At 42.1% G+C, this 22,116-nt stretch overlaps 1 protein-coding gene across 1 annotated transcript; it reads right to left on the bottom strand.

Annotated features, from left to right (window-relative positions):
• Window positions 1-12,557: 12,557 nt before the first annotated feature.
• Window positions 12,558-13,004, bottom strand: LOC147448944 (TPD1 protein homolog 1-like). Its single transcript, XM_086522489.1, has one exon. The coding sequence runs from the start codon at window positions 13,002-13,004 to the stop codon at window positions 12,558-12,560; it is 447 nt and encodes a 148-aa protein (XP_086378615.1).
• Window positions 13,005-22,116: the final 9,112 nt, after the last annotated feature.

Below are 22,116 nucleotides of genomic sequence, written 5' to 3'. Positions count from 1 at the left end.
TTCATCTTCTCCAAGCTGTGTGCATTTCTCGGCAACCTTAATTCCAACAATTGGTATCATAGCAGGTTGCATCCTCTCGGGCTTAGTCGCCAGCTGCTCCAGCACACACGCCTACTCACTCTCTTTGATTTTAGTGAGGTTTGGCGAACGTTTGTAGGTTGACAAATATTTCGGGAGAGGTCGTGGAGCTCAATTTGCTCAGATTTTTTATTCGAACTCATTTTAGCCTTCGTTTCCACTAAAGACAGGTCTGCACAAGCAATTTTATCATTTTTTGCAAAATTTATGTGAGTGCCGTTTTCTGCATAACAGGTGCCTTACAATCTTCCACGGTTTATGCTATATAGCACGTGTTGTTCCTGCTCTGTTTCTCCTCTTTTTGGGCAGTTTTCACATCAAGTGCAACATTTACCATGGCTGACAACAACACATATGTGTTCAAGATGTTTGCTCCTGAGGACAGATTGGATGGGTACAATTACCCTATTGCTTTGATAAACCTTCCTAAACATATTTATTCTATCCATACATATGATATTAAAGCTTGTTATGAAGCAATTACTCACCATGGGAAGGATAGCCTTATGGACTCTTTGAGAAACATTAAAAAATTAATAATTGGTCAAGGTTATGAAGGTTTTAAACCATCTAGAAACAAAATCACCCTTACAAAAAAGAATTCAGAAGTAAAATGGTCCTTTTAATTCTTTGAGGCTTTAAATATATTTGTGTAAGACAATTGCTGCTCAAGTTTAGGGTCTAATATATACCAACAAACTAAAGGAATCCCAATGGGATACGCATGTTTCCTTTATGGTGCAATCCATACCTTGCTTGGTTTGATCTAGAATATGCTAGAAAATTATCCAGACTCAAAAATTTGATATGCTTCTAGCTTTCATACACTCTAATCGGTATATGGATGATCTTCTATTTATTAATAACACATATATTGCACAATGCATGAATCCCAACAGACCTTTGTCCCTTGAGGACCCCTTTACAATATAGTCCCCTTTGTCCCCTGAGGACCCCTTTACAATATAGTCATTGGATATCATTTCAGTTAAGCCAACTCATACAAGGTTTGGCTCTACATATTTCAACACAAAAATAATTCTACAAAGTTCTTTCATCGGAGAATACACTATGGAAATATCATGGAAAGAAGACGCATTACCAGGACACCAAGTATAATTCATACACGTAGCCAGCAATCGCCCTAAACAGTTAGCATACAAAGTATGTGTGTCACAGGTCTTACCCATCATTTATAATGCTTCATGCGTAGTTACATCATTTAATGATTTACAACAAGTGAGCTTTATGTTTACTTCTAACGGATTCAAAAGAACCCGCATCAAAACATTAATCACACAGTTTCTATTAAAAGGTAACTTCCCTGGTCTTAGATTCAAGGTCAGATATTTGAGGACTATACTGAACGACCAAGAAATAGAACATGCTGCACATAATTCTGGTAATAATACAAAAATATCTCTGAAACAATTGGTCTGAATGTAGGAGAATAATCAACAAAACAAGACACACAATGAAAAGAAAGAATAGCGGACAAAAATACCATTTCAACACACAACATGATGGCGTCTTCTTATTGAGAGAGCTCCTCTCACCTTTGATTCACCATAATGGGCTTCCAAAGTACCCTATGTACCCTCCACTTTCCTCTTTTCTCTTCCCATGTGGGATTATTTCCATGCCACATGGAAACTCTCCCCAAGCTTCCCAAATTCTTTAAAAATTCCCTGCTTCTCCCAAAGCATGAGAGGACTTCTCAGACAATTTTCCCCAAGGCATACCTTGCTGCTCCGATCACCGAATGATGCACCGTAACACACATCTTGAATCCCATCACCTCGTCTATCTCCAAGAATATAAAATTTTAGAATTTCTAATCTTAGACCCCAAAGTTGGCCTAGTTGCCCTTTTTGCATGCACTTGCAATCACCTTCTAAGTTGAGACCGTCCGCTTCGGATGCTCATAACTCATGATACACAAGTCCAATTCACAAGATATAGATCACGATTGAAAATACTTATTGAAAACCATATTTTGGAGTCTTGAACAACCCAAAACAACATCATTCAAGCTTGGAAAAATCACACCTTTGTACATCAACTTTTACTGAGCCACTTCCAAAACTCGTAGGGCTATGTACACATATAGACACGAGGCTAGTGGGAAAGCTTTTTAGCATGAACTAGTGACTTTATGCTCATCCAAAAAATACCTGACATAGTTTGCCAACCCCCCCTAGCCTGCTTAGTCATTCATGACAAGTAGAGTTTTCTAGGGTGAACAACTGCTGCATTTCATCCCTAGAAACCTTATCTACATCCTCAGATGTCTCCACATTATCTCCCTCCATTGATAGCATCTCACCTATCACAATTTCATAAAAAATGCCAAGCATTTCTTCAATCAATAACCGTTAACACGATATTTATGTTGTGTAACACTCAAATCATCCAATTGATATGTGCCATTATCAAATTTGTTCACAATAGTAAAAGAACCTTCCCATTTAATTTGAAACTTCTTCTGAAAGGTATTATTTAGATCACTATTGTATCGCAACACCAAATCACCCTTTTTAATTTTCTTGTCCTCCACGCATTCATTGGCTTTTACCTGAGCCTTCTTTGATGCTTCCTCACAGTAGCTCAAAGATAAAACTCTATCCAATTGTAAACATTGTAAATCCATCAACCTTTTCTGCCAGGCATTTGCTTGCTCTTCATCTCCCCATGACAACACTTTGGTGCACAAATTTCCACTTCAATTGGAAATAGAGCTTCCTTGCCATAGATCAAGTGGTAACGATAAAATATTATGCTTGTTTTGATAGTTGTTTTGTAGGCCCATAATGCACATGCCAACTCTGAATCCCAAGTCTTCCCATGTATCGGACTCATCTTTGTTAAGATCTTTACCAACTCTCCAGTGAATCTCTCATTGAGACGATTGCATTGTGGATAATAAGGAGAATTGTACCTATGACGTTGATTATTGAGCTTCTCACACAAAAAATCAAACAGACAGTTCTCCTCTAAATCTTGGTCCTCTATAAGAAAGTAGCTGCAGAGGTATGCCAAATTTGAGCATATATGCTCATATTCAAATTTTCCCATCTCCTTACTCGTAATCTGTTTGACAGCCTTGGCTTGTGCCCATCGTGCAAAATAATCCACTGGTGTCAAAATATAGGTATTTCTTTTGCTAGTCATAGGTAGGGTTCGAATAGCATCAAGCCCCCATTTTTCAAACAATCAAAAGATAGAATTGTATGTCGCAATTCTGGCTTCAAAATTCTCTTTCCCATATTTTGATAAGGCAAACACAACTTGCACGAGTGATTAACATCCCGCTGAATGCTTGTCCATAAATAGACTTCTTGCAAAATTTTATGCAACATGACCTTCATGGGAAAATGGCCTCCACAAGATCCCTCATGATTTTCTTCCAAAATTTTGTAAATATCCTCTTTCCAAGACACACGACGTAAAACCAAATCACCCCCTTTCATGTAAAGAAAATCATCAAGCACTTTGTATTTCCTGGCTTGCCTTATGAATGCATAATTTTTAGAAGACAGTAAACCTTCAGTTAGAACACCTGTCAATAGGAAATCACTTCCTTTGATAACATTTCGATTCCATGATATAAGGGAGCATGTGCCTTTAGCACAAACACACAAGTGATCATTTCTTGGGAAGCATCATGAGCTTCTTCATTTTGATACCTCTCAATATGCTACAAACTCCATGCTTTAAGCTTTTTGAGTAACACTTTCACTTTGAAGCATAAATTCTTCAGTTTAGGGTTCTTATTCTTACATACTCCCAATACTTGCTTTACGACCATCACGACATCTCCTTTGATCTGCAAGCATCTATCCCCAACTGTAAGAGAATGTGCAAACCACCTTCAAGAGCCATGTATTATGCTTCATTGTTGCTCTTTGTATCAAGTTTTAGCCCTTGTTTTCTTACAAGCTTCGCTTGTGCATCATATATGACAATGCCTCCTCAAGCAGCATCATGACTTCTTCGATAAGAACCATCAAAATATAATAGTGAAGCATCACAGATGGCAAGAGTCTCGACTTTGTTCTTCCACACCACCTCTTCTAAAAACCACAACAAGAGTGTCTTTATAAGTGAGTAAATCTGCCAGGGTAGCTCGAGTACTCTCCTCCACCAAAAAGGTGAACTGAAACTCCTGGAGCTCAATAACCCATCTTATTACTGTTTTTGATATATTTAAATTATTGAACAGCCGGGGAAGCAGTGAATAACTGGTAAGAAAGGTGAATGAATTTTGCAGCAAGTAGTGTCTGAATCGCTTGCAAGAATAAACCATACTGGTCATCACCAATTCAATTTCAACAAAATCGCTTTCATGAGGAGCCTTCACTCTGCTAGCATAATGAACAGGCTTCATATACTGAGATTCTTTACCTTTTTGCAGCAACATGGCTCCAATGGAATCATCTCCCACTGATGGGTTAACATAAAACTCGTTTTCTGAGTCAGGAGCTTGCATAATAGGTAACATACTCAAAACCTCTTTAAATTTTTCAACTATCTACTAGCTAGTCCCCCTCCATGGAGTAAAGCCATAGAAATCTTCTCTATGCGTCATACTTGTAAACAACTCTTAAAGTGCATGTTCGTCCCTCAAGAGCAAAACAAAAGGGATTGTTTAAGCAATGTACTTACCTACCTTGAGAGTGGCAAGCGAAACAATCCCTTAACTCGACCTAGCACTTTTGATATTTCTCGTTTTTTAAATGGTGCCCATAGAGTGGGCTATGACATTGTTATAATTTTTGGTCTATGACCAACTGATGACTAAAGTGATGAACTGTATAAATGATCAAGTTATCTTGTGTCTTTTCTATGACATGGTGATAGATATTCTGTCTCTTTATTGCAGCATGATTAAGTTATCTTTGTCTGCATGAAACACACCAACCATATCATCTACTTCATACATATTAGAGCATTTTGAAGCTATCTCCCATTCCATATCATCATCATTATAGCCATGGGTTTAGAAGACCCCATAGTGCTTTTTTGTTGCTCTTGTTGCAATGTTCACTGGATTATGGATATATCTCATGCTGCAGATCTCTCATAGTTTCCACTTGATGCTGCAATAGATAAAACCTTTACTGCAATGTGTTGCAGATCCACTTTCTTCCGACATACTCCTTCCATTATATAGGCACACTTGTGTGTGAAATGGCATATATATGCCATGGATCCTAGAATATACCAGTTATGTTATCATAATCAACTCGTTGATCAAAAAAAGTTTTTCCATCTTCGTGGCCCAACAGATAAGAGCACACTATTTTGAAGTCGGTCATGAATTCTTTGTTGGACGATTGTTGATGCATTTGGGATTTGGGATCCAATACAAATGAAACACCATGCAATAGCATATGTACCCGCACCCATCGCATGTTGGGAGCTGTGAATATTACAGCTTTCTTCTTTGCACCAAAGCCAACATGATCTATTACTTTGCGCAATGCCTCTTACATATACCAATAAACTCGACCAAAGAAGAAAGAGTCTTTGGCGGCTATTCACAAAAGATCTACAAACTGGACTGACAATCCTCTCTACATTGTGGCAAAAATTTGTCAAGTTCACAAGTTGTGCACATCTTGTAGCTATCTCTTAGTAGCGAGGATACTTGCTGAGCCATGCATCCCATCGTCTATCAGCTACAGTTTCAATCAAAGCAGGCTTCACTTCTTGCAAGGGGGCAAGAACATAATATTCGGTTGCAAACCTTGTCGTACAAAATATCTGTAAAGTTTTATTGGGCGATTTTTATTAAAAAAAGAGCATATAGAAATTGATGCTCTCTAATAAATTTCACCACATGGTTTGCGTCCATTAATAACACGCATGTATATTTTGGGATAACCTATAATATGCTCGTGTATGGTGTATTATATGTATCCCGTATAACATGTAATGCAGCTTAAGCAGAGGAGGGTTCCTGTACAAATGCACACGTGGACACATGGCGCGTTCCGACTCTGCAAGCGCAGCGAGCCCGCCAAATGTTTTCCCTCTCTCTTCTATTCACACAACGCAATTCTATGGTGAATATGTTTTGGAAAAATATAAATCAACAGTTTAATTGAGATTCTTATGCTTGCAAAATCTTCACATGTTTGACAACATTAGATTTCTTTTATTATTAGAATTTATAGTTTTGATAATTAGACAAAAAAAGACACCATCTTTATCATGAAGGAAACTACTTCGTCTCTAATACAATTAACATCGGAATATAATCCAAGGTAGGAATTTAAAGTAAGGATGTGTCAAACTCAACATGCAACATAAAAAAGGAGGACAGGTTTATATCTTTTCATGATTGTGCTTTGACAGATTCAAATAGTTTGCCGAAGGTGGAAGGAGGAAAAAGACCAAACTGAGAGATTCTTGATTAAGCGGCCTTGAATTTGTCCCATTGCAAAGCTTGCAGAGCGGTTAAAACCTCTTGGGCAACAAAGTAGATGACAAAAATTATCTTCTGCCTGATTTGTGTCAAAGGGTGATGAAAAGACATCTTTGTAAGAATTTTCTATGTATTCGCGATTGAGTTTTGCATGTTTGGGTTTTTAGCGGTTTCATGTACACTTATGCCTCTTTGTAAGCTACTTGTACTATACAATGTATTTTTTTCTACCATCTTTGGTATTTCTCAAGTACATAGTGTATATATTTGAGTGATTATTCCAAGGTATATCCAAGGTGAAACTAACACAAGAAGATTTAGAAATTTTCTCATGTAAGAAAACGGAGTCCTTTTCATCAGTGTTTGTCATACAATGCATAACATCATGAGCTTCTGCTTGAGAAGGACCGCATACCTAGCTAGGTACGATTTGTTGAGATGTCGAGCTCTACACCTTGAGCTGGCATCCACTACGGGTCTTGGCCGCTTACGGCATTTACTCACTGGCGCGTTAGGTGACCGACACGGAGGATCTCTGCTAGTGATTCTACAGCTGGACTACACTTATAGTGCCAGCCTAGTACGCTTCTAGCGAGTTCACACTTAGTGACCGCATGTACATATGTGCTACTTTTCAGCTTTAGCACTTAGTCATTTGTACTCTCTTTTCTGTGAAGAAGAAGAAGAAGCTTTCCATCTCTGTGTGCTTTGTTCTTGTCTTGTGTAGCTCTCTTGCATCCTCATTCTTTACATGGTATCAGAGCCTGGTGCAGGCAAGAGAGGCTAAGAGAGCAAGAGCATCACAATCCCTTCGTTCGCAATCCACGACCAAATGCCAGCTCTCTTAGCCTCTCTTGCCTGCACAAGTTTCTGAACAGGTCTCCAAAGTGCAGTATACAAGTTTCTGAACAGGTCTCCAAAGTGCAGTATACAGAGATTTACTATACAAGTACAGTGGTTGTGAAACGCTTGATTGTGGACACTCGTTGAGTGTAGAAAGCGTTACAGGAACCACGATAGCAGGTTCAGCAGATTTGCAGGTTTTTGCAGATTGCAGCTATTTTGTCGTAGTGCTTCAAGATGTCTGACGGTTTCAGTCAGATTGTTACTGAGAAGCTTGAGAAAAATAACTACCCTGCATGGAAGTTCAGAATAAAAAATTTCCTAAAAGGAAAAGGTTATTGGGACTATGTAGAAGGAGACAATGAAAAGGAACCAGAGATTCCCAAGGCAAATGCTACAGCAGAACAAAGGAAAGCTTTGAGGGACTGGCAACAAGGCCAGAGCAAAGTGATGTATTGGCTGTCTATGAGCATCACAGATGGCATGATGGGCTATCTACAGGATGCTGAAACCCCCGCCATTGCATGGAGAAACTTAGGCAGAGTGTTCGAGGTGAACACCAAGGCCAGGAAGCTTCAACTAAAGTCGGAGCTAAATCAGGTTAAGAGGAACAACCTCTCAATCAATGATTATGCCTTGAAGATCAAGAGTATCATTGAGGCTCTTGGATCTATTAAAGTCTCAGTGGAAGACGATGACATTGTCCGTGCATGCTTGGATGGTCTAGGAGATGAGTATGTACATTTTAGGTCTTCCATGAATACAAGAGACGACATCCCCGTGTTCCAAGATTTGATTTCTATGCTTATTCTTGAGGAGAAGAACCTTGACACATCTTCTTCTCATGGCAGAAATAATTCTGAACAGGCCTTCTATTCTAACTCCAACAGAGGTAGAGGTAGAGGTCGTGGTCGAGGCCCAAGGGGTTGCAGGGGCCAATTTTTGGAAGGTCAATCAAATCAAAACAATACAGGTGGCAGGGGAAACCAGTCTCAAGGCAGGGGGAGTCAAAGAGGTCGTGGTGCAGGATCAAGCAGGCAGCAACATACTCCAGATAGTAGAGAATGTTGGACTTGTGGTGAAAGAGGTCACATATCACGTGACTGTCCAAAGGGAAAAGCAAGTAGAAAGAGAGAACAGGGCAACTATGCATCTACTAGCAGAGATGCAGATGACAGCAAAAACAAGCGCATGTTTGTTATGCAGCATGTAATGAATACAATGACTGCAGAGAATTCCACCCAAGATGATGTTTGGTATGTGGATTCAGGTGCCTCTAATCACATGACGTCTCGTGGAGAGTGGTTTAGAGATATGCGCAAACCAGATGTGTCAGGCTATGTGCAGACAGGAGATGACACAGCTCACCCCATTGCTCATGTAGGGGACATACCTCTAAATACGAAGAGTGGGAAATCAAAGTACTTAGCAGATGTACTTCATGTCCCAAACATTACAAAGAATCTTGTTTCTGTTGGACAAATGGTTGAGCAGGGTTTGCAGGTTTGCTTCAATCCAAATGGCTGTTATGTAGAAGATTTCCAGAATGGCTGTAAGCTGATCACAGAGGGCAAATGTGTGGGCAGAATGTTTACGCTGAATGTAGACATGCCTGAGGTAAAAGCTGCATTATTTGCACAGGGCACAGGTGTTGTGGCTGATGTTGACATTTGGCACAAACACATTGGCCATGTCAATGAGCAGAGATTGCGCAGCATGCAATCAAAACAGATTGTAAAAGGTTTTCCCAAATTCAAGGTGGATGGTATGCATAAAGTGTGTGCAGCATGCCAGTTTGGAAAACAGTCAAAGGGCTCGTTTCCACATGAGCGCAATGTATGTAAAAGGCCACTTGAGGTGGTGCACACAGATGTTTGGGGTCCAACCGATACTGCAAGTATACATGGTTGCAGGTATTATGTCTCTTTCATTGATGACCATACAAGGAAAGTATGGGTCTACTTCATGCGTAACAAAAGTGAAGTGTTTGGTTACTTTCAAGACTTCAAAGTCATGATTGAGAAGGAGACAGATATGCAAATCAAGACATTGAGGTCAGATGGAGGGGGAGAGTACTTCTCCAATGATTTTTCAGATTTTCTGCGAATGCATGGTATACACAGGCAGTTTACATGCAGATATACTCCACAACAGAATGGGGTCGCAGAAAGGAAAAACAGGCACATTGCAGAGGTTGCACGTGCATTGATGAATGAGAAGAACATGCCTCATCATTTCTGGGCTGAAGCCGTAAATACAGCTGTGTACATTATGAACAGGACACCTACAGCTGCGGTGCATGATGTAACACCTGAGGAAAAGTTTACAGGTACAAAGCCTGATTTGGCACACTTGAAAGTGTTTGGCTGCATAGCTTACGTGCATGTACCAGATGAGTTGCGTAGGAAATTGGATCCTAAAGCAGAGAAATGTATTCTTGTGGGATATTCCCTTGAACAAAAGGGGTACAAATGCTACAATCCTACTACACGAGAATTACGAGTGAGCAGAGATGTAGTCTTTGATGAGATGAGCAGCTGGTACAGTAATGCACATGGCACTATTGGGGCTGATGTAAAAGATGATGTGGTTGTACAAAATGTGAGGCCACAGTCACAGGTTTTGAGTGGACCACAAGAGTCCTCTTCTCGTGGCTCTGTTGAGAAACCATGGAATGGTAGACTACGTACGCAGGTTACTCCACCAACAGGTACAGGGAATGTATCACGAAAAGGAAAGGAAAAGGTTGATGAACCTCCCTTTATGGTTGATGCATCATCAGGTTTTTCACATGTAGACATGGATTCAGATGGTTCTGAACAAAGTCTTGATGAGGAATTTGGAATTCCGGCTGTCAGGACACCTGGTGTAAGGAAAGTACAAGAAGATGCTAGAGGGCAAAGGAGTGACCAAGGACCACGCAGATCTAATAGAGTCAGAAATCCAGTTCAAAAATTGACTTATGATGGGTATCTAGCGCATCACCAAGCCTACATGGCTAAGGTGATACAGGATGTGGAGCCCACATGTTTTGAGGATGCAGTTGGAAATGTGCATTGGGATGATGCAATGAATGAAGAGATGGCTGCATTGGAAGCAAATGACACATGGGAGTTGGTGCCATTGCCAAGTGGCAAGAAAGCTATTGGCTGTAAATGGGTGTATAAAACCAAGCATAAGGCTGATGGTAACATTGAGCGTCACAAGGCAAGGCTGGTCGCAAAGGGTTATGCACAGACGTATGGCATAGACTATGAGGAGACCTTTGCTCGAGTGGCAAAGATGACGACTGTGAGAGCTGTCATAGCAGTGGCTGCATCTAGAGGATGGATTATGCATCAAATGGATGTAAAGAATGCCTTCTTGAATGGTGAGTTGCAAGAGGAAGTGTATATGGATCATCCACCTGGTTATGTCGATCCAGGTTACCCAGATTATGTATGCAGACTTCTCAAAGCTTTGTATGGTTTGAAGCAGGGCTCTAGAGCATGGTATGACAGGATTGCCAAGTATCTTGTCAGTATTGGTTTTAGGAGAGCTCATGCCGATCATTCACTCTATGTATGTGAGAGTGATGTGGGGATTGTGGTCATTACCATATATGTAGATGACCTTATTATTGTTGGTGACAATGCTATGGAGATTGACCATGTGAAGGGTCTTCTCAAACAGGAGTTTGAAATGAAAGATTTGGGCGAGTTGCGCTACTTTCTTGGCATTGAGGTGATCAGGACTCCAGAGGGTGTATGGCTGTCATAGAGACAATATGCTTTGGACATGTTGTCAAAGTATGGTATGGCTGATTATAAGCCGATTTCCATTCCCTTGGATGTGAATGCAAAGCTGAGTGCAGAGAAGGGTGATGTTGTTGAGGATGTCAATATGTACAGGAAGATGGTGGGTAGTCTAATCTACTTGACTATCACAAGGCCAGACTTGAGCTACACAGTAGGCTTGGAGAGTCAGTTCATGCAGCTTCCGAGGAAGCCACATTTGGATGGAGTACGATGCACACTTAGGTATGTGCAAGGGACTCTTGACTACGCATTGTTCTATGCAGCAGATGCACCATTAGCATTGTATGGGTATACAGATGCAGATTGGGCAGGTAGCATTGTTGATAGGAGATCTACGAGTGGCTTCATGTTCTCTTTTGGGAGTGCTGCTGTTACTTGGAGCAGCAAAAAGCAGCCTACGGTCGCTTTATCGAGCACAGAGGCTGAGTACAGAGGTGCAGCAGTTGCGGCGTGCGAGGTAGCTTGGCTATGCACATTACTTGAGGACTTGGGAGTGCAGGTGGACCAGCAGATTGTCATTCATTGTGACAACCTCAGCAGCATGCAGTTTGGCTAGGAACCCAGTGTTCCATGCTAGGACCAAACACATAGAGGTCCATTACCACTACGTTCGAGAGCGAGTGTTGGCGGGCGACATCGACTTGGTCTACGTCAACACAGAGGAGCAAATAGAGGATATCTTTACCAAGGCCCTCGGAGCTGAGAAGCTTCGACGTTTCCGGACTATGCTTGGACTCTGCGACATGCAGAGCTCGAGGGGGAGTGTTGAGATGTCGAGCTCTACACCTTGAGCTGGCATCCACTACGGGTCTTGGCCTCTTACGGCATTTACTCACTGGCGCGTTAGGTGACCGACACGGAGGATCTCTGCTAGTGATTCTACAGCTGGACTACACTTATAGTGCCAGCCTAGTACGCTTCTAGGGAGTTCACACTTAGTGACCGCATGTACATATGTGCTACTTTTCAGCTTTAGCACTTAGTCATTTGTACTCTCTTTTTTGTGAAGAAGAAGAAGAAGCTTTCCATCTCTGTGTGCTTTGTTCTTGTCTTGTGTAGCTCTCTTGCATCCTCATTCTTTACACGATTGGGGGTAGGGGACCACCGGCCCCCCCACCGGGCCGGCGGTCCCTTGCCCCCAATCGTACCTAGCTAGGTATCTAGTGCCTCACTCAGAGAATCTCATGATGTTGAGGTAAGTCACAAGGTGGGACTTATTGCGAGAATTCGTCCAATTTAACTTCTTGTGAATAACTTAAAATGGATGAATTCCAAGCACTAGTGAGGCAACAGACGAAATGCGAGAAGTTCTTGAAGCAACAGTACGAAGTGACAAGAATGAGTGCACTTGCTCCCAAGAGATCAACATTTTACTAACATGAGCCGAATGAATGAATTGCTAATGAAAATCAGCACAGCATGCTGGCAGAGGCGACGGAGAGGGGGAATTCCACAGCGCTGACATAGCGAAAGGTGACGCCCTCGCCCAGTGCCAGTGCACCACCGGCCTTCACAACACAGTCGTTCAAGGCTACCCGCTTGAACAACGCCGGATTGACGAAGCTGTCCGACCCAAACGCGCCGCACGAGACATGAATGTCACGGAAGGAGCAGCCATCGATACACGTGTTGATGATCTGCACCAAGAATTCGTAGGGGCCTACGGGTCCCTGCAGCAGAACGATGTCCTCCTCTGCCTTGCACTGCGTTTGTACTGCAAGTAGCTTTCTTCCGCCACCGCTTGTAGCCGTCGATGCAGAGACGGCGACATGAACTATATGCGGCTGCAATATAGCATTACCGGCAACAATCGCGTTATTGGCGACGACAATCTGCAAATAAGGGCACAGAAACATTGCGGTGACGGCGCAAATTTTCTATTGCACTACTTATTTTTCCCTACAAACTGAGCCTCACATGATTCTAGGGAACATGGGCTAATTTTTAATATTTTTACACTATTTTCCTCATAATGCAGGCCTCCTGAGTTATTCCTTTCACTCTTATTCTCAATCAACATTTTTGAACTTCAAAGCGACATAGTTATAAGTTGAGACACACTTTTCCCCGACACCAGAGCACCACATCAAGAAAGAAAGAAACAATGAAACAGTCATAAAAGTGGATTTTTGTTCTTGAGAATTCAATTATTCAAGAGAGAGAGAGAGAGAGAGAGATTGGCATGCTTGGGCCCACCACCTTATTGACATTGTGACAACCCTCTAACACCTTATGAAGGTATTTATGGCCCTAGCCGACACTCATTGTCTGCATTTATCTGGTCCCATATACTTAATCTAAAGTGTGTAGATGCGTGCACCAACTGTCAATAACATGTTATGGTACAACCATACAAAAATTTTCATAACTACAAAAAGGACTTGCATAGCTACTTATTAGAAGGCAAATAAATGATGCATGTGTGACCATTCGTGAGACATAGTCATTTCAAAAAGGTGCCAATGCATTTGCTTCGTGTGACTATAAACTATTAGCCATGTCCTATGTAACCTCGATGAGACTCATGAGTACTAAACCCTTTGTGAAAAGGGATCTACGTAGTGTGGCTAGTTTCTATTGGAGCAATGACACTACAAGAATGGAGGTAAAACCCAACCCATCGGTCAAGCGCATGAACACCCACTGGAAGCTCACATGTAACTTGATAAAAACTACAATATTTTAAAGAAAACCTCACAAGAGCTCATTATGAGTACTTCAAAGTTCTAGATACTATCTAAAAAATCTTGAAGTGTAAGGCTTGTTGCTTCATTGTCAATGTTAGGGAAAGAGTATGGTCTTTCTTCGAGAGACTCTAGGATCAAAAAGTGAGATTCAAAAAGGTTTAAGAACTTTCTCAAAAGCCTTGAGTAGAAAGACAATCCCATCTCCCACCTTAGATGTATAATTGTGAAGAGTGTGTGCACGAATGTGCGCCTGCTTGGTGTGGTGTGCGAGGAAGGAGAACATAGAGGGTTTTGGGTTGAGTTCTCAGTTAGGATTGAAATGCCTCATGATTTGTTATTGAAATGTATTACCAATAAATAGGGAGAAGGTTGGTACGGTCAGTGTGATGGATGTCCAACCAGTTTGCATAAAACCCTAACAATCTTTCTCCCTTGAACGCCAACATGGCCCAAGAGGCCTATGTATGTACAACTTGTACAACCATAAAGCATCCAAGTGGTGTCACCCTATACCCATTATCTCCATGCAATACATTTATGAGAAAGAGCTTTTGGCGGTTATCCATGCTTTTACTCAGTGGCGACATTACCTACTCGGAGCCAATTTTACGATCTTCACTGATCATCAGAGTTTATGCTGCTTCTTGTCACAGAAGAAGCTTCCAAAAAGCACATGCGGTGGACTAACATCTTGTCACAATTTCACTTGCAGATTGTCTATGTGCAAGGACAAAAGAACTTGGCGGAAAATGATTTGTCACGAAAGCCGTTAGTCTTGGCTATTTCCACGATTCATCATAGAAGCTTCGAGGACATGGTCGATCAGTATGCCATAAATCGAGATTTCTCAAATATATTTAGTTGAATATAGAAGAGGGAGGTAGCAGCGGGACATTCCATTCGGGATGGCTACCATTGAGAGAAAATGTTCTAACCGAATTCCATTGTCCACTATGTACAAATCACCGAGGTATTGATACCACCTTGAAAGGTGTAGAGTGATACTTCTTTTGGCCGAGACTCAAGAAGGACATGGAATATTTTGTACGCAGTTAATTTGTATGCTAGAAGGTCACGTTTGATAGGCATAAAGCACATGGATTGTTACAACCTTTACCCATTCCCACCCACCCCTGGGAAAGTATTTCTATGGATTTCATTTTTTATCTCCCGAAGACACAGAGTGGGCACGATGGTATCTGGACTGTCATTGACAGATTTAGCAAGCAAAATCATTTCATTCCATTGAAGATAATAGTCAAGCCGGATCATTTAGCAAGACTGCTCCTTGCCCACATATTCAAATTACATGATATGCCTAAGACAATAGTCTCTGATACAGATCCCCGATTCATGAGTTTGTTCTGGAAGGCTATTTGGAAGAACATTGCACACGGTTGCAGTTCTTGTCATCATTCCACTTGCAGACAGATGGGCAATCTAAGGTTGTAAATTCAGTTGTACTGGATTTCTTGAAGTATTAATTTTTTATCAGAAGACTCAATGGGAAAAGTTTTTTCCTTGGTGGAATTTGCCTACAATAACAAGATCCGCTCTTCGATGGGAAAGGCGCCTTTTGAGATTATTAAAGGTGCTACGAAGGTTCCATCCTTCCTAAGCACGAAAGATAAGACTTTTGAAGCCGACCAGTACACGAGGGACTTGGACACTACTTTTGCCAAGGTTTAGGAGTCGTTAGCAAAATCTCAGGAAAGACACAAAAGGTAGCAGATTGACACCGTCGTGATTTGAAATTAAAGGAAGACGATTGGGTGCTCTTACGTTTTCAGAAGGCACGCTTGAAAAGGAAAAGGGAAAGAAGCGGCTTTTTCCAAAGCTTAGCATGAGATACTATGGACCTTTCTAGATAAAATAAAAGATAAATGATGTCTCCTTTAGACTGAAGCTCCCCGATATTTGGAGAATTCACAATGATTTTCATGCGAGTCTATTGAAGCCTTTTAAAGGCGATATGCCCAATGATGGGGAGCCAGATGAGCAACTGGTAGTGGAAGAAATTGAGGAGATATTCGTTCTAAAACAGATATTGGCACATAAATATAGAAAGATTAAAGGTAAAGTGATTAGGCGGTTCTTGGTTAAATTCAAGAACTATCCTGCATTGGATGCAAAGTGGATGGAGGAGGAGGACCTAGCAGATACTCTTCAGATTGTGGGACTTTACCTTGAAGCATTCCGTTATTCCGATAGAACCTCGATTTCAGCATGGATGAATCTAGTGCAATGGCATGCACAAAGAGGGAGTCACTGATGTCCCTTTGGGTTTTAGGGATACTGCAGGGCTGATAGTATTCTATTGTATAAATTTATGAACTGGAATTCTAAAAAATGAATATGATATCGATTGATTTGTACTTGACTTGTTTGAGCATAGGAACTGATAAAGGAAGTGACTACAACATTTCGGTTTCATAAATCTCTATAGACATGACTGCAATATGGATTACTTAATCGGGCATCTGTACGTTGTTGATTAATCATGGTTTGAGATTTGGAATGAATTTTAAAGGGATTTGTCATGTGATGTGACTGCTAATTGGTATATGTGCTAGATGTGTTGTACCTAGCGTGCCATCACTAACAGTCAGTGTCTGCTAAGATAGTTTATGGCCTCTGTCTATTTTGTGCAATCGAGGGTGATTACAATGCTTCCAAGATGGGGGTATGTGACAAAGTGGTGCCGTAGCAACTCCCTAAGTTGTCCTAACTTATGGGCTAAGTGATGAGGGGACCTCTGGGGACACAAGAATAAAAACAAAAAACAAAGCGCTGAATTCTGTTGACGTGGCTGGACGTACGGATCTTCACAATTTGTGCTGATTGTCCATATAGCCTGCGCACTGACATCTTTTTGTAGATTTTGGGCCCAGTTGCTTTTGAATGTGAGAAGCTTTTCAATTACTAATTTTGGGCATCCCTTGTATCTATAAATTAGTGGGTAGGGCCTCCCTTCTTAGAGCATTTGGACGTAGAGTCTGAGAGTGAGCCCCTACCCACTCTCTTGTACTTTGAACATAGATTAATACAAAAAGAAATACCAAAAGGGGCGCCAGTCTTTGGGGCCAATATCTCTAGGCACGGAACTATGTCGGGCCGTGTCAACTCAAGTGTGAATTGTGAACTGTTTTGAAGTGAATCGTTGTTGTGTCGCAGTAGAATCTTGACTTGGGGTGTCCAAGTTTGTTACCAAGTGTGAGAGACATGGACACTCCAATTAGAGTATCTACCACAACACACAAGAGCAAACTGAAAGAACTGAACAAAACTGAGAGAAAGACGACACAACATGGTGTAGTTTTGCGTCTAGAGAGATTGGCCCCAAAGACTGGAGCCCATTTCTGTATTTCTCTATTATTAATGCTTCTCAACGTTGGAGAGGGGGAATGGGGGAACACGCCCGTCACAAACACAAGGGCCTCTCTATAGCAAGCAAGGTATCCACAACACCCCTATTCTCTCAAAAACAACCTTCAAAGAAACACTTTACACTAGCAGACCACTACCTACTCAATTTCCACTGCTCACACACTCTACAAATCCACCAAACACACACCTACTACCCGTTCCTGTCTCCACCCTTACACACACTCACAACCACTCAATCTCACTCTCTCACACAAAACACCGTCGGTCCGGGGGGGCACACACATCCACTCAGCTAGCACCGAGAGGAAACATGAAAGCAAGAGAAGGAGAAGGGGGAAAGGGGAAACTGTTGGGGTATAAAGCCCAATGTGGTCGCCCAGGTAAGTGGGCGGGCCGCCACGTATGTACACATATTCTTTTGTAAAAACCTAATAAGAACTCACTATGCTCTACACATTATAGTAGAGCGAGTTGACCATATCGTCGTGCTCTTCTTCTCGCACTCTCTCTCGCATCGCACTTCTGCTCGTACTCCTTCAACTGGTATGAGAGCTGAGATCGAGGCTCGGGGCAGCACTGCAGGAGGCTAGAGTCACAAGCTCAGATTGGAGTGAAATTCGACAGGCAAAGACACGGCCCTAAATCCTGTGTGCAGCTCCGAAGGGCTTGGTGTGCTCAGAATTTCATTCTGAGGTCATCTCGGTCACCGTTCGGCTTCGACAAAGTTTTGCGCAGGCCATTTTCGACTACGTGGTCTCGGCGGGTGCAGATCCGACTCTGCAAATTTGGGGTTTTCGGCCTACAACTGCAGGTGCTGAGGATATCGACACTCCCAGAGTGTTGATTTGTGGTTGTCTACACATGGAAGGACGGCTCACAGTTCTTGAAGACGTGTCACATACGACACAGGCGCATCTACACACAGACTGTAGGCGACATCCACTAGTTCATCAAGTAGCTTGTGTTTGCTGCTTGATATTCCAAATTTCATCCTGACATTGCAGGTACTTCCACATGGGATGTATTGTCAGAGATGATGTATGTCTGTTGAGGGTTTGCTGGCTGTGAGTCACGCAGCAAACAACCGCCGCAGCGGTTACAGCATACAGTGGGAAATTTGTGGATGTATGACTTTGTGGGAAGTCTATGTACTGTCAGATTTACTGCAGCCTTTGTTGAGGGTCGAGTGAGGTTTTATTGAGCTGGGGGATTCTCGAATGTTGAGATCCTTTCGGTGATACAGGTCTTGGAGCGATCCCTCGAGCACCCTTAGATAGGTGGCTAGGATGTATTGACTGTGAGTTAGACAGTTGGGATTGCATCTTTGCTTTACTGCCGTTGAGGCATTGTCACAGTCTATGCTTACAAGAGAGTGATAGAACAATCAGAGAAAGTACAGGTGCAGGACAGGTTTACCCACAGCTTACAGTGTCAGAGAGACAGTGTTTTTGAGCTGTTTTTGGTCTGTTTTTTGAGTACACCAGAGCCATTTTACAAAGGATACTCTACCGAAATTTATGCAGAATCTGAAGCTTTCTTGGTTCATTTGACAGGTTGATATTGGTTCAGAGGTCAGTTTACAGGGGAAACTCTGCCGAATTTTTCCCAGGAAAGTAAACCACTGTGAAGCGTAGCTATGGCTGGATCACAGGACACTGCTCTTTACAATATCAAGAAGCTGGATGGAACTAATTTCCCATTGTGGAAGAAGCAGATTTGGCACGTGTTGGTACAAAAGAAGCAGATAAAACCTACAAAGCTCAAGGGGATAAAACCATAAGATATGGACGAAGATGAATGGAGCGAAATGGATCAATTGGCACTTTCTACCATTATGCTGACTTTGGCAGAAAGCGTTTACTTCAATGTAGCAGATGAGATGCCGGCTTATCAAGCATGGTTAAAGCTGAGTGATCTTTATGAGAAGCAGAGTGCAGCTTCACAGGTATACTGGCTTAAGAAGCTTGTTGACTTGAAGATGAAAGAAGGGACACCGATGTCCAATCATCTGAATGAATTCAACACAATCTACAGTCAGTTGTCAGCTCAAGGTGTCAAGGTTGATGAACCTGTTAGAGCTATGTTCCTGTTGATCACATTGCCGGAAAGTTGGGACACTTTTCGCATAGCTTTGAGTAATTCTGCACCTCCAGATGGTTTGTGTCTTGGTGTGAGGTTGTTTGTGTGTGTTGTGTGGTGCATCTTCTTGGTTGTGCCAAAATCTCTCTTGCGTCCTAGTTCGCATACCATAACTAGGTGGTGCCCCTATCTTGTTTGGGTTTGGCTGTGGGTTTGTTGTTGTGTTGTGCTTGTGGTTGCCCCAACCCTAATTGAGCAGCACGGGAGCCTTGAGGGGTGTTTAGAGGTCGCCTCTCTTGTTGCCCGCCCCGGACCGCCTCAATGGAAAAATCGTTTCACATGAAAGACATGGGTGAGGCAAGTCATATACTTGGTATGCGCATTGAGAGATTCATATCAAAGAAGTTGATTTGGTTATCTCCAACAGAGTATATTGACAAGGTTTTGCAACGTTTCAATATGGAGAAGGGAAAGGCACTGAGTGTTCCACTACCACCATATATGAAACTTAGCAAACATGATTGTCCTGTGTCTGAGGAAGAACATATTGAAATGGATAAGATTCTATATGCGTCTGCAGTGGGTAGTTTAATGTATGCAATGATTGCTACTCGCCCAGACATTGCATTTGCAGTGGGAGTAGTAAGTCGATACATGTCAAACCCAGGCAAGAAACATTGGGAGGCAGTGAAAGGAATATTGAGATACCTGAAAGCTACAAAGAGTATGCGTATATGCTATGGGAGTCAGGAGCTAAGTGTAAAGGGTTTTACAGACTCCGATTATGCAGGTGACTTAGACAACCGAAGGTCTACGTCAGGGTATGTCTTTACATTGGATGGTGGAGCAGTATCATGGCGTTCTAGATTACAAGATTGTGTTACTCAGTCTACTACAGAGGTTGAATATGTTGCAGCATCAGAGGCATGCAAAGAATCAATTTGGCTTAATCGACTAGTAACAGATTTGGGAATCAAAGAAGAGATGCCTGTGTTATATTGTGATAGTCAAAGTGCTATACAATTGGCTCGCAATCTAGTTTATCACTCAAAGACAAAGCATGTGGATGTGAAGTATCATTCTGCACCTCCAGATGGTTTGTGTCTTGGTGTGAGGTTGTTTGTGTGTGTTGTGTGGTGCATCTTCTTGGTTGTGCCAAAATCTCTCTTGCGTCCTAGTTCGCATACCATAACTAGGTGGTGCCCCTATCTTGTTTGGGTTTGGCTGTGGGTTTGTTGTTGTGTTGTGCTTGTGGTTGCCCCAGCCCCAATTGAGCAGCACGGGAGCCTTGAGGGGTGTTTAGAGGTCGCCTCTCTTGTTGCCCGCCCCGGACCGCCTCAATGGAAAAATCGTTTCACATGAAAGACATGGGTGAGGCAAGTCATATACTTGGTATGCGCATTGAGAGATTCATATCAAAGAAGTTGATTTGGTTATCTCCAACAGAGTATATTGACAAGGTTTTGCAACGTTTCAATATGGAGAAGGGAAAGGCACTGAGTGTTCCACTACCACCATATATGAAACTTAGCAAACATGATTGTCCTGTGTCTGAGGAAGAACAGACTGAAATGGATAAGATTCTATATGCGTCTGCAGTGGGTAGTTTAATGTATGCAATGATTGCTACTCGCCCAGACATTGCATTTGCAGTGGGAGTAGTAAGTCGATACATGTCAAACCCAGGCAAGAAACATTGGGAGGCAGTGAAAGGAATATTGAGATACCTGAAAGCTACAAAGAGTATGCGTATATGCTATGGGAGTCAGGAGCTAAGTGTAAAGGGTTTTACAGACTCCGATTATGCAGGTGACTTAGACAACCGAAGGTCTACGTCAGGGTATGTCTTTACATTGGATGGTGGAGCAGTATCATGGCGTTCTAGATTACAAGATTGTGTTACTCAGTCTACTACAGAGGTTGAATATGTTGCAGCATCAGAGGCATGCAAAGAATCAATTTGGCTTAATCGACTAGTAACAGATTTGGGAATCAAAGAAGAGATGCCTGTGTTATATTGTGATAGTCAAAGTGCTATACAATTGGCTCGCAATCTAGTTTATCACTCAAAGACAAAGCATGTGGATGTGAAGTATCATTTCATCAGGGAAATGCTCGAGGATAAGCAACTTCAGCTTGTCAAATTTCACACCACAGAAAATCTTGCTGATCTACTTACAAAAGGACTTCCCTCAGAGAGCTTTGCGCATTTTCGCAAGCAGTTAGGTGTAGGGTAGTACATCACTTCCCTACATCTCTTGTATATTAGCTTGTATAGTAGCTTCTCTCACACTTAAAGTACCACATTGGACTTTAAGTGAGAGGTTGTTGGGGTATAAAGCCCAATGTGGTCACCTAGGTAAGTGGGTGGGCCGCCAGGTATGTACACATATTCTTTTGTAAAAACCTAATAAGAACTCACTATGCTCTATACATTACAGTAGAGCGAGCTCACCATATCGTCGTGCTCTTCTTCTTGCACTCTCTCTCGCGTCGCACTTCCGCTCGTACTTCTTCAGAAACAACAGCAAGAGGGGAAATTGTGGCTTGATTGCACTTCAAAGAAGATGTACATTGACTTCCACTGCCATCACCATGGCCATTTTCTAGAAAAAGTTACATGGTGCTGGATAAATACGCCTGCCTGCGAATTCCGACTCCCTATGTGGGATATTGCCTCTACCACGTGGCGGCACTACAAGAGTTTACTTCCAAAGGCCTTCAACCCTCCCAAAAAAACCCTTCAAAAATACCTTGGGAATAAAAATTCCCCTCTTTCTTCAGAGCATTGTTCCCTTCTGCCTACTGATGGTAT

This window comes from Adiantum capillus-veneris, chromosome 10, assembly GCF_014529385.1.
Source record: "Adiantum capillus-veneris isolate H3 chromosome 10, ASM1452938v2, whole genome shotgun sequence".
In the NCBI taxonomy this organism is placed as follows: Eukaryota; Viridiplantae; Streptophyta; class Polypodiopsida; order Polypodiales; family Pteridaceae; genus Adiantum; species Adiantum capillus-veneris.
Note: the sequence above shows the minus strand (reverse complement) of the source record. Positions and strands in the feature narration are given on the sequence as shown.